We start from the raw sequence: 14,031 nt of genomic DNA on the forward strand, positions 1-14,031 counted from the left end.
GCTTCATCAATTATTCCTACCATGAATTGATCAACATGGACCCCGATTTAAAACAAGTTGAAAGACTTATTCGGGTGTTACCATTTAGTGGTTAATTGCACGTAATAGGTACTGTACTGTGCAACCTACTAATAAGCGTCTCAATCAATCAATCCTACTTCATTAACTTTATGTCCGGAAACAATTAACAGCGATAAACGAGAAACGACTGTATTTAAAAGATTTTTGTTTTTTTTGTCTATACCGCAATGTCGGTGTTTTCATTCATTTGAAATTAGACATGCATGTTAAGATGAATACTAGTTTTATTGTTTTCTTTGCTGTTTATATTGCAATTGTATCATTGAGAAAATCTATAAAAATGTGAATGTAGCTATACCGCAGTCTATTATTACATTTAGATAATGTTCTGGTACTATTTCACTAAATTTAGCTTAAAATGCAATTGAGTTATTTTAATACCAACATCCTGATTATTTATGACTGATTTTTGAGTCGGGGGCTGTGTTGTTTATTTTCTCTCGACATTGTGCACTAGGGGGCGGTGTTGTTCCAGGAAACGTTGAGCGAGCAGAGCAGAGAAGCATCCATGTACCAGCAGTAGAAGAAGAAGACACACATGTGACTGGCGCTTTACAGGAGGCAAGATGGCGGTGGCGGTGCGGAGCCTGCAAGACCAGATCGAAAAAGCCAAAGAAGGCTTAAAAAGTGTTGACGATAATATCCGTAAATTAACCGGCCGAGATCCTAATGAATCGAGGTAAAATAAATGTCCCCTCTTGGTTTGTTGTGTATGTTGAACATCGGATGTAGCATTTGATTTTGAACATAACTTGATGGGAGTGTGCTAGCATGGCCACTTAGCTAGCTAGTCAATGTACACCGTCTGCAATGGCGGTGTCTTGATAACTTGACACATTGGAGCTTAAAGTATCACATGGACCTCAAAGTTACACGGACATGCTGAACAGCATAAACACAATAAAACAACCTTATCTTTCAGCCGGGAACATTCATAGCTACCGAGTCGAGGCCTGAAAGGCATTGTCCGGTAATGTTTGTTGTAGATTATTTCGATGATAATTCCCACACTGCCGCTCACTAATATAATCTGGAGCACCTGCAAAAAATTATATGGCATTTAAAAAAAATAAAAATATTGACGTTGTTTCTTCTTGTGTTTAGACCGGGTCAGCCTCGCCGGTTTTCGGGGCCCATGGCAGGCGTCGGAGCAGTCGGAGGAGGTGGTCGAGGAAGAGGATTTAACCTGCTCAGGTAATGCCACCGTCAACAAGACTACCTCACCGTCGATTGGACATCTGAATTAAATACAATGCAAAGTAGTTGAACTACTAAAAAGTATGCAAATGTCACAATTTGGGATTGCCTTTTTTAAATAGTAAAGTAGTCTTAACTAGGGCTGGGCGATATGGCCTTTTTTAAATATCGCGATATTTTAAGGCCATGTCGCGATACACGATATACAGGTAAAAGCCAGTAAATTAGAATATTTTGAAAAACTTGATTTATTTCAGTAATTGCATTCAAAAGGTGTAACTTGTACATTATATTTATTCATTGCACACAAACTGATGCATTCAAATGTTTATTTCATTTAATTTTGATGATTTGAAGTGGTAACAAATGAAAATCCAAAATTCCGTGTGTCACAAAATTAGAATATTACTTAAGGCTAATACAAAAAAGGGATTTTTAGAAATGTTGGCCAACTGAAAAGTATGAAAATGAAAAATCTGAGCATGTACAATACTCAATACTTGGTTGGAGCTCCTTTTGCCTCAATTACTGCGTTAATGCGGCGTGGCATGTAGTCGATGAGTTTCTGGCACTGCACAGGTGTTATGAGAGCCCAGGTTGCTCTGATAGTGGCCTTCAACTCTTCTGCGTTTTTGGGTCTGGCATTCTGCATCTTCCTTTTCACAATACCCCACAGATTTTCTATGGGGCTAAGGTCAGAAGAGTTGGCGGGCCAATTTAGAACAGAAATACCATGGTCCGTAAACCAGGCACGGGTAGATTTTGCGCTGTGTGCAGGCGCCAAGTCCTGTTGGAACTTGAAATCTCCATCTCCATAGAGCAGGTCAGCAGCAGGAAGCATGAAGTGCTCTAAAACTTGCTGGTAGACGGCTGCGTTGACCCTGGATCTCAGGAAACAGAGTGGACCGACACCAGCAGATGACATGGCACCCCAAACCATCACTGATGGTGGAAACTTTACACTAGACTTCAGGCAACGTGGATCCTGTGCCTCTCCTGTCTTCCTCCAGACTCTGTGACCTCGATTTCCAAAGGAAATGCAAAATTTGCATGGTTGGGTGATGGTTTGGGATGCCATGTCATCTGCTGGTGTCGGTTCACAGGAATATCAAAAGTCAGTGGAACCTCGTCCATGTTGATAATGTGCTCTGGCCGGATCTTTTTTTCAGCTATCTTGTTTTTACAATATGCACGGAAAGTAGCCAGCTTTTCTTTAAAGTCGTTAGGCAGTTGCTGTGAAATAGTGGTCCGTGTGCGGATGGAGAGATTGCGTCTTTTCATGAACCGGAAACACCAAGAAGCACCACCTTTAAAATCATCCAGGTGAAGTTCGCTTGCTAGCGCTGTTGCCTTCATTCGAATAGTGATGGTGCTGACACTTCTGCTTGCTGCTCTCTGCTCAACAACCCACTGTTCGAGTTTGTCCTCCAACAGTTGCCATCTTGCTTTGTTCCCTCGGAAACTCTGTTTTGTCTTCTTTACCTGGCGCAGGTCATCTTCTTGCTTCCTCCACCTACGCACCATTGATTCATTTATGTTATATTCTCTTGCTGCTGCTCTATTTCCGTGTTCTTCGGCATGACTTATTGCCTTAAGTTTAAATTCTGCGTTATACGCGTGTCGCTTAGTAGGAGCCATTTTGTAGTCTGGTCTTTACAGATGTAAACACACAAAGGAAATGAAACGAAAATCCGCGCGCTTCTTCTTCTTCCGGGGGCGGGTGGTTGCTTACAGTAGAAGAAGAAGCGCTTCCTGTTCTATGGGGGCGGGTGCTTACCTTGGCGGTTGCTTGCGTAGAAGAAGAAGCGCTTCCTGTTCTACCGGGAAAAAAGATGGCGGCTGTTTACCTAAGTTGCGAGATCGAAACTTTATGAAAATGAATCTTAATATTTATCCATATATAAAGCGCACCGGGTTAAAAGCCGCACTGTCAGCTTCTGAGTAAATTTGTGGTTTTTAGGTGCGGCTAATGGTGCGGAAAATACGGTCCACAAATGTGTACTTCATGTGCAGTGACATGCTAATTTTTATTTTTACACTTCTTTTTTTTTCAAATTCCATTGTATGTTACACTCTTCTGACACCACCAGATAGCAGTAAAAGTGTCCACATAAGCGGCCATAAGACCCCGATTCAGTAGTGTACACAATTTTGGAAATTAGAGCTAAAAGGTGCTGTGCACGCATGTGGCCACTAAGCCTTTAGAGGTTTTAAAGGGCAACTGCACTCTTTTGGAATTTAGCCCGTCATTCACAATCATTATGTAAGACAAAAACACATTTTCACTTATTTTTTCAAACGTTCTAAATGCAATCAAAAGTCCACTTACAATGGAGCCTATGGTAATCGTTACATTCTGCCTATAAAGCCCTTAAACCCTCCAAACACCTCATTTTAAGGTTTTATATACATGCTGTAAGTATATATGCAATGTAGTAACAAGTAAGTTTACTATTCACATATTTTGCCCATTTTAGGCATATGCGGCGCATTAATTTCAAAAATGCATCACAGCTTTCCCTTTTTTCTTCAACATCACTGATTACTGCTCACTGCAGTAAAACATCACTTACTGTACAATGTCTGTTGCCATTAGGATGCCGACTAATAGAATCTTGTTATATTCCTGTTTAGATGAAGAATACAGTAACTCTTTAATCCTTGCAAAGAATAAGGGTGTGAAACCAAGCCTCTTTTTGTATCTTTCTAGTTATTTACAAGTAAATTGACTGCCAAAGTGTACCAACATGTCAGATTACGCCCTGATCTTTCTATCAAGCTGAGAGACATTATTTATGATCTAAAATAAACTTTCATGAGCACTGAAGCATGGAAGCAGCTCACCAGCCAATGATTTCAACAAAGCCACACAAGCTAATGATCACGACGCTGCTATAAATAGTTTGTCTGCAATAGCGTTCATATAATACAATTTCACTAACACTTGGTTAATATTCATGTCGCAAAATGTAAATAAAGTATTGATATTATATGAGCGGAATAGAGGACCTCCCATTGGCTCCATTGTAAGCAGACTTTTATTAACATTTATTTACGAGTTAGAATGCATTAAAAACTATACATACATCTGTCCCTCTCTTTCATAATGATTGTGAACGATCGGCAAAATCCCTCCAAAAAGTGCAGTTCCCCTTTAAAGAGCAATAATAACTATTAGTTTGTTGTGTGTGTTTAGGCGCAGTCTCTCGGACATTGGAGGCGGTAGCCCCCCTGCCAAACAGCGGGACATCGAAGGAGCGTTGTTAAGGTGAAGATCTGTGCTAATGGAATCATTTTATTTGGATATCACTTTCAATTAATAATATATTCTGGCTCTTTGTGGTTTCTGAATATTTGAGTTGTTGTGCACAGGTTGGCAGGAGACCAGAGGGCCAGGAGAGACGCGCGCAACGACAGTGACGCCGAGGATGACGACGATGTGAAAAAGGTAAGAAGGGGGTGTTTTTCCTCCCTGCTTTTATGTGTTAAGTTACATGCTTTGCAAATGTATCGACTGCGATTGCTTCTCCACAGAGCAGATGAGAAATTGTAACGGCATGACTATATGACAGGCAGTCATTGGGATAAGACATAAGATAAGGTGGCTATTTAGTACGGGTGTCTTTGGGCACCTAACGATTCAGTCCGATTCCCATTCCTGGGGTGACGAATCGATTTTTGATTCAACACGATTCTCAATTCAAACTGATTCTTGCAATGTATTATTTTGTGTAACAATCATAATTTTTTTACAAAACAAGCAGCAGGTCTCTTTAAAAAAAATACACACATATATACACACATATATTACAATTGGGATGAGATATGAATGGCGATTCGGATGTGTGCACCTGTGCTCCTTAGTTTGTTCAACAATATACAATGTATAGTGGAACCTCAATGTATGAACTTTTGTATAGTATGTATATTGAAGCAAATTTCTACATAAGAACCAATATAAACATGAATAATGCAGGGTTTCCCCTAAATTGCCAAGATATTTGTGGCGGTAGGGGTGTGGCTATGAGTGTGTGGGGGAGGGGGGCGTGGTCACCATGACATAAATGATAAATGATAAATGGGTTGTACTTGTATAGCGCTTTTCTACCTTCAAGGTACTCAAAGCGCTTTGACACTACTTCCACATTTACCCATTCACACACACATTCACACACTGATGGAGGGAGCTGCCATGCAAGGCGCTAACCAGCACCCATCAGGAGCAAGGGTGAAGTGTCTTGCTCAGGACACAACAGACATGACGAGGTTGGCACTAGGTGGGGATTGAACCAGGGACCCTCGGGTTGCGCACGGCCACTCTTCCACTGCGCCATCATATAATTTGCTATGATTTTCTTTAGAAAGGCAAAAAAAATTATACATTTAAAAACAAACCTGGTATTGTTAGTATTAACATCTATTTTTATATTGTATTGGTTTGCTATATTTTAAATTTTTGCTGCGTCTTGTACCGTGTACTTTGTTGAGAATGTTTCAAATGTCTAGAGACTTTTAGTGACTTTTTCTTTACTGGAAATGACTAGCAACAAATTTAGCACTTTTTTGTGGTGTTAATATAGCCTGTACTCGTGTTCAGAGACTCTTTTCTTCTGTCCCTCAATGTACCCAACGAAAGAGAGCTGCAGCGAGCATGACGGCACACTTTCTTTGCGCTGCTGCTCCAGTTGGACTTTCTCTCCTTAAAAGCTGCCATTCTCCTCTTAATATTTGCACATTTTGTATATCGCTGTCCGGGGTATACCTGAGATACAGTAAGTTACATCCACATCGCAGCAATTCAATTCTTACTATGTTCCAGACAATTGCGTGCCTCTTGTTTACATCGGGTTTCGGCAGCGTTGTTTTCGGTGATCAAAGCCTTTTTTCTGTGGCCAAGTTTTCGGTAGTGCGCAAATAATAGGCTATATACATCCATTCATTCTGCAACAACCTGATTTGGTAATGTTTTCAGAATCAGAAGTACTTTGTTAACCATGTTCGTGTAGTTTTGATCTGAAATTCAGTTTTCCCATGATTGCAAACAAGTCCGTGCCTGACAGCGGATTGGCCGACAGTAAGGAAGTGTTGTAGTGTGTCCGGGGAAGCAAGGAGACGAAAGGGAAAACCGTGTATTGGGTTGCAGCCTTGACAAAAGTCCATATTTTAGTAAAAGCTGGTGCATTTTCAACACAAATTAAAGCGCTATACAGTACTGTATATCAAACAACAAGGGGGCGATAGATCGACTTTATATTTAATAGCAAAGTCAAAACAAGCTGAGCTGTCCTCATTTGCAGCTGCCCTGCCAACACATGCATTCATTGTCACTAACGCTGTGGTGTACTCAGTTTCAAATCACAAAACTCCATAACTTTAACAGCAATTTTGACAATAATTAGGAATTAAAAAAATAAAATGCACTCTACCTTGTTGGTTAATCTTCTTGGCATGCAGCGTAAGGGGGGAAGCAGTGTCGACAATGCTGTGGATAGTTCCTTAATGTTTCAAACCTTAAGTTGCCATCCATTGTTTTCTTTGGACTCCTATTGAGTTAGTAAAACTAGAAAAACGCACAAAAAGTAGCAATTGGCGCAGTGGCTAACGTCAGCACTACTGTGCTGACTGAATGAGCACCAGAGATAGATCAGCCTGCCCACAATGGATGTGCGGAATGATATCTAACAATATGTATCGCATAGGCCTACTTTGATGGCAAGCCAAGGCCGAGTGTAAAATTACTGCCACATTTCGTTCAGCATAACTCCATATTGCATCCAACCTGAGCACTGCACTCTCTTCCATATACGCACATAACCATTTTTCAGTGCAGAGTGCATTTCTATGAGCCAACCCACGTTACGCATAATCCACGTCAGGCATAAATCATTTAGCCTACTACCATGTCAATACACAAAGTAGAAAATCATTACATGTAATGCATTATATTGTGCCAAGCCAATACCACCCCATATGTGTTTGACGCACATGCAGTACCAGAAACCGCAATTAGCCGTGCTAATGTTGGAACCCATTTCTTCAGCATATCGGCATAATGAGAACGAAATAGGCACTGACACTACTCATATCCACATAGGTTTTATTTGTCGAAAATATATTTTGTCCTGTCAGTTGGATGACACATCGACATACAGGCTAACTGGCATATATTTCCCTCGTTAGCCTATATGTCGATGTGTCATTGACCGGGCTAGCATGCCAAGCATTACACTAGTGTGATGGTGCTTCGCTCCTAAGTATTCGTTGCATGAACATACTGGCTTTGTTAGACAAGATCATAGACTCTATTGGACAATATAGTTTACATACGAAATGTCCATTTCTATTTATTACAAGTAATAAGAAAACGTAAATGCCTTATTTACCTATCAAGGAGGAAATTAGCAAGTTTGGCGTCAGATGAAAACATCTTGTCTGCCTTCAATCGTCTCCCTTTCAAAGGCATCCCCGATGCAAATCCTCGTTTTGTTCCAGGCTTTGTCATGAATAAGTTGAGAATCGTAACAATGCCTTTTAAATTTACTAAGGTCTGACATGTTTAGTAATTTTACCAGTGGCAGTACCTAGACGAAGAGGGCGGTGTGTAACTGGCAACCTGGATGTAACACACTCACAGACTTTCTAATTGGTCAAACGGTGGAGGGCGGGGCATCGAAATTAAAACAATAACAAGATTTCGGGGCTGTAACTATAATTTTGAAATGAGCATATCCCGGCTGAACTACTGTTATCAGTTATAGAGGTATTCGAAAATAACATGATTTATTAATGCCTTTTGACTTATCAGTGCCATTTAATGATGACTTGACATGAAATGATTACATATGGCTTCTTTAAATATCCAATTCTTATTTAGAGTTTGTTGAGGGCTGTTAGGGCGACACCCCTAATCACTGCTAAACCCAAATAACTATCGCTAGGACAAACACCACTAGTGATTGGTGGAGTACAAATTGCTCTCAATAGTTTTTCTTCTCGCCTCCAGCCGGCGTTGCAGTCGTCAGTTGTAGCTACCTCCAAGGAGAGAACACGCCGAGACCTCATTCAAGATCAGACAATGGATGAGAAAGGCAAACAGAGGTGAGATGCCTCCACGTTTCAAGTGGAGGAGTATCCAAACGGCCTTTGCTAACGAATCACATTTTAAGCCTTGTTTTGGTTTTCTTGGTCAGGAATCGGCGCATGTTCGGCCTGCTCATGGGGACCCTACAGAAATTCAAACAGGAGTCTAATGTGTGTTCAGAGAAGGTAAGATGCATTTGGTTTTACAGCAATGTCTGTAGTAATCAAATACTTAAAAGCTGAAAGTCACTTTTGTCTAAATAAAAAAAAATGTTTTGGGGGTTTTTTTTTGCAGCAAAAGCGGCGCTCTGAGATTGAGCAGAAGCTTGAGGTTCAGGCTGAGGTGGAGAAAAAGAAGTTGGAGAGTGAGAAGAGAGAGTTATTTGAAGAGAGGAGAGCCAAACAGACTGAGCTGAGACTACTGGAACAGAAAGTGGAACTAGCTCAGTTGGTAAGAAGGTCATTTCAACACAGCAGTTTGAATAATTTAACTTTTCTTTTGATGCTTTTTAATGTCTACAAAATTGATTTTTAGCAAGCTAAGTAGACAAATTAGTTATAGAATAATACTTATTTGAAACTGGTTAATACAACATGTATACAGGGAATTAAGAATTACATAGTCTTGAAAAGTAAATTAGTGTTGTTTGTCCATTATAATGTTAATTTGTGTTTAATTGCAATTCTATAAATAACTTATGATTAGTCTTGTGTTTTATTAAATGTTTACTTTTTGGAAGATATTTTTTCACATAATAGTAATGCTAATTCTTTGATCGTATTAAATCCAGTTTCAAGTGGCTTTTACAAATCAACATCAAGGTTTGATAAATAACCGCCAGAGGCTGAGATTTAGTTTTTAAATCCCCTGCCGTCACCGGCATTTGAGTGACAAACATGTTGGACTTATAAGACAAAGATTAACTTCTTCCAAAGTTAACTCAATATTTATTTTGTGCACGAAGAAATAACAGTTACAATTGTATGTATCTTCCAAACAAGAAAGAGGTTTTATCACAACATCGGACTAACAACAGTCCTTTAAATCTCATTAATACCGCAGAAAAGGCTAACTGTCATCGGACACGATTAAGTTTTAAATAATGTCAAACACACAACATTACAATAACCACGAAGATAAAGTGTTTGTCTTACACGTAGTAATCCGCTGTGGACAGACAAAGCCAAGCAATGCAGGTTTAGTTAGCGGTGCGCGCTCCCGCGAAGTAAATCCGTTTTTGGCAGGCAATCACATTTTGGCACAACGGCAAATATAAACAAAACAATTCACCGGCGGAAAGCGATAATCGATTAAAAAAACAAGCAAACTGGAGTTTTGACCCGGAGAAGGCAGGGTCCGCAAAAAAAAAATTTAATCCGCGTCCCGGAGACGCGCAGACTTCCGGAAATGCGGGTTCTTTCTGATTTCAATGCGTAAAAATACACAAAAAGTGCGTTAACGCCAACATTGCATGACATTGTTCTGACATGATACATAATACATTTAATTTTCTTTTCACCATGCAAAGCTTCCATCTGCAACAAATTTAATCGAATCATATCTCATCGAATTGTAATGTAAAAAGTATTTTTAGTGAATCATAACTTGCTCTGAGAATGATACTCATGGTTTTCTAGCGCCATTTGGTGGTTAAGTGTCGCAATTACATCTAAACAAATATTCTTCTGTTTTTCAATGAGCAATTATGAGATTCATTTGGTTTACTTTGTTTGTATCCTATTATAACACTGCTATTAAAACATAATGAAGTTTTATTTATTGAAAAAAAATTCTGAAAAACCATCAAACTGAGCAATCATATCACATACTTGTAATGTCTGTTGTGGGCCCTAGGATTGCACAATGATGAAAGTATATAAAGATACAAAGAACTTGCACAAAATAATTACGACTCAAAACAAGGTCCACAGCCACCCACCAATATATTTACCCATGTGGGAAAGATGTGTCCTCATGAAGTGAATTTAAATTGAGACTTGAATAAATCATGTTATATTTCCTACAGCAAGAGGAGTGGACCAGCCACAATAATTGCCTGGTGAAATTCATTCGCACCAAGACCAAGCCTCATCTCTTTTATCTACCTGGGAAAATGTGCTCCGCCACTCAGAAACTCCTCGACGACTCCACCAAGAAACTAAATGGTAAGATTATTTTTTCTCTCCTGTGTATATGTTTTTACTTACGTCCTAAAAATTGTTTATATTGTGTGCAAATTTCCTCACAGTTGTGTTCGAAGAGCGACGCGAGGCATTCGTAGAGCACATCAACAAGATGGAGTCCCGACCACGGCGGCAGCTAAACCGCGACCAGGACGGCAACACCGCGGCGACAGGGAAGGACCACTCGGCGGAGGGTAAGCCAGCAGGTCAGGTAGTCAAGGTGAGAGGTAACAAGGATATGGAGGAAGAAGATGAGGATGAGGAAGAGCAGGAAGAGGAGAAAGAAAAGGGGGTGGATGGAGAACAAGGGTATGACAGAAAGGTGGCAGAGAAAGATGAGCTAGATGATGAAGGGGATAGTCGGGATGGGTTAGCTAAGGAGGTGGAGATGGAGTTTGATATAACAGGGAATGGGGAGAAGGAAAGAGAGGAGAACACTGAGGTGCAGGAGGAAAAGGATAAGGATGCAGGTCAAGAAGGGTCAGTGGAGATGGAAGTGGAGGGAGGGAAACAGGAGGACAGGACCAAGGTAGAGGAGGATGAAGACAGTAAGGACAGTAAAGAAGGGCCGTCAGATCTGGAAACTGAAAAGACTGAGAACAACCCACCTTCTGAACCAAGCGTGAGCCAACAAGAGGCGTCTAACAGCACTCAGCTCAGCCCCCCCACAGAGGAACCAGCAGCAGCCATGTCTGAGACCCAGGCAGCCATTCCCACCCTTCAATCTGAAACAGCCTCCAACACACCTGGACCGGGGCCAACCGTTAATGACTCAGAGATTCAGGATTGCGTCACACACAACCCAGCAAAGCAAAACGAATTGGGGGAAGATTCGGTTCCAAAGCCTCAACCCCAGGAGGCCCCAAGCGACCCCACTGCACTGCTGAAGGAACAGAACGATGGCGCCAGAGGGAGGAAGAAGGAGAAGGAGTCAAAAAAGGGCCGCAGTAAGAGTCGCAGTTCCTCTTCCTCCTCTGGTTCCTCTTCCAGCGGAAGCTCTTCCTCCTCCTCCGGTGGTTCCAGCCGGTCCTCGTCCTCGTCCTCTTCGTCTTCGTCATCCAACAGCAGCCGGAGTCGCAGCCGGGACGGTGGCAAGCGCAACAGGAAGCAGTCAAGCAGGGACAAGAAGAAAGAGGAGAAAAGCCAACGCAAGCGCGGAGGAACTAATGGAGGAGCCAAGGATGCCAAGGGGTCCGAGGAGGGGAAGAAGAGGAAGAGCGATGAAGGCAAAAGCAAGTCGTCTCGAAGCAATAGGGAACATAAGGATAGGGACAGGAAGGACAAAAGACGCTAAACTGGGTCCAAATGTTCTTAGTCTGCTGAAACTAGTGGCTGCAAGACAATAAACGTCCTAATCACAAACACCTAATAAATACATCACCCACCATTGACTTTAGGCAGATTTTCCTCAGATTTGGCCGTGATAAATCTAACCTGACAGATTATGTGAACATAGAAATGTAAATGAGTTACAGTAAGGATTGTTTCTTAAGTGCACCCGGTAAGGTGTAGGGTCCGGCTGTTTTAAAGGAATGATGCAAAATGTAACATTTTTATATTCGGTCGTATGCTGAAAGGGGCAAATTGTTTAGTTTTTTTTAATGTTTTTCATCCCAATGTTGTCTTTAAACTCACTGGCAGTTATGGCAGCCGTGATGTCATATCTCACAGTAATATTTGTGACTACTGTGTTGCTTTATTTGATTCATGCCATGTGATTTTGTTCTCCAATGTTTTTTCATTGTTTTGTATCGGCTTCAAATTAAAGATGAGATGTAGTTTACTGTCTGCTCTTTGTTTCACACAATGGATGTCAAATATTCACCATACAGTACTAATATACAGTGGGAGAAATATGTATTTCCATTTAGTTTACCCACTTACGAAGACATGAATATTCCAGAATTGTAATGGTAGTTTACAAAGGGTGAACAAATTGTATTTGGAGGAAATACAGTAATGCTATTTTCACATGTTAGAGTTCAATCCCGGGTTTGGGATCTTTCTATGTGGAGTTTGCATGTTCTCCACGTGACTGCATGGGTTCACTCCGTTGGCCCTGTGATGAGGTGGCGACTTGTCCAGGGTGTACCCCGCCTTTTGCCCGAATGCAGCAACCTCGAAAGGGACAAGCGGTAGAAAATGGATGGATGGATGGTACAATCTGAGTCCACGATAGAGTTTTCCTCTGAATTCCATCCATCCATCCATCCATCTTCTTCCGCTTATCCGAGGTCGGGTCGCGGGGGCAGCAGCCTAAGCAGGGAAGCCCAGACTTCCCTCTCCCCAGCCACTTCGTCCAGCTCTTCCTGTGGGACCCCGAGGTGTTCCCAGGCCAGTCGGGAGACATAGTCTTCCCAACGTGTCCTGGGTCTTCCCCGCGGCCTCCTACCGGTCGGACGTGCCCTAAACACCTCCCTAGGGAGGTGTTCGGGTGGCATCCTGACCAGATGCCCGAACCACCTCATCTGGCTCCTCTCGTGGAGGAGCAGCGGCTTTACTTTGAGCTCCCCCCGGATGGCAGAGCTTCTCACCCTATCTCTAAGGGAGAGCCCCGCCACCCGGCGGAGGAAACTCATTTCGGCCGCTTGTACCCGTGATCTTGTCCTTTCGGTCATAACCCAAAGCTCATGACCATAGGTGAGGATGGGAACGTAGATCGACCGGTAAATTGAGAGCTTTGCCTTCCGGCTCAGCTCCTTCTTCACCACAACGGATCGATACAGCGTCCGCATTACTGAAGACGCCGCACCGATCCGCCTGTCGATCTCACGATCCACTCTTCCATCACTCGTGAACAAGACTCCAAGGTACTTGAACTCCTCCACTTGGGGCAAGATCTCCTCCCCAACCCGGAGATGGCACTCCACCCTTTTCCGGGCGAGAACCATGGACTCGGACTTGGAGGTGCTGATTCTCATCCCAGTCGCTTCACACTCAGCTGCGAACCGATCCAGTGAGAGCTGAAGATCCTGGCCAGATGTAGCCATCAGGACCACATCATCTGCAAAAAGCAGAGACCTAATCCTGCAGCCACCAAACCAGATCCCCTCAACGCCTTGACTGCGCCTAGAAATTCTGTCCATAAACGTTATGAACAGAATCGGTGACAAAGGGCAGCCTTGGCGGAGTCCAACCCTCACTGGAAACGTGTCCGACTTACTACCGGCAATGCGGACCAAGCTCTGTCACTGAGCATACAGGGAGCGGACTGCCACAATCAGACAGTCCGATACCCCATACTCTCTGAGCACTCCCCACAGGACTTCCCGAGGGACACGGTCGAATGCCTTCTCCAAGTCCACAAAACACATGTAGACTGGTTGGGCAAACTCCCATGCACCCTCAAGGACCCTGCCGAGAGTATAGAGCTGGTCCACAGTTCCACGACCAGGACGAAAACCACACTGTTCCTCCTGAATCCGAGGTTCGACTATCCAGCGTAGCCTCCTCTCCAGTACACCTGAATAGACCTTACCGGGAAGGCTG

General features: G+C 42.5%; 1 protein-coding gene across 1 annotated transcript; it reads left to right on the forward strand.

The window, feature by feature from the left end:
* The first annotated feature begins 555 nt into the window (after window positions 1-555).
* Window positions 556-12,325, forward strand: pnn (pinin, desmosome associated protein). The gene is made up of 9 exons (XM_061968403.2): window positions 556-760; window positions 1,186-1,275; window positions 4,475-4,546; window positions 4,651-4,726; window positions 8,282-8,376; window positions 8,469-8,544; window positions 8,654-8,809; window positions 10,386-10,524; window positions 10,608-12,325. Exons 1-9 carry the CDS (start codon window positions 648-650, stop codon window positions 11,834-11,836), a joined length of 2,046 nt encoding a protein of 681 aa, XP_061824387.1. The 5' UTR covers window positions 556-647; the 3' UTR covers window positions 11,837-12,325.
* The last annotated feature ends 1,706 nt before the right edge of the window (window positions 12,326-14,031 follow it).

This window comes from Nerophis lumbriciformis, linkage group LG08, assembly GCF_033978685.3.
Source record: "Nerophis lumbriciformis linkage group LG08, RoL_Nlum_v2.1, whole genome shotgun sequence".
NCBI lineage: Eukaryota > Metazoa > Chordata > Actinopteri > Syngnathiformes > Syngnathidae > Nerophis > Nerophis lumbriciformis.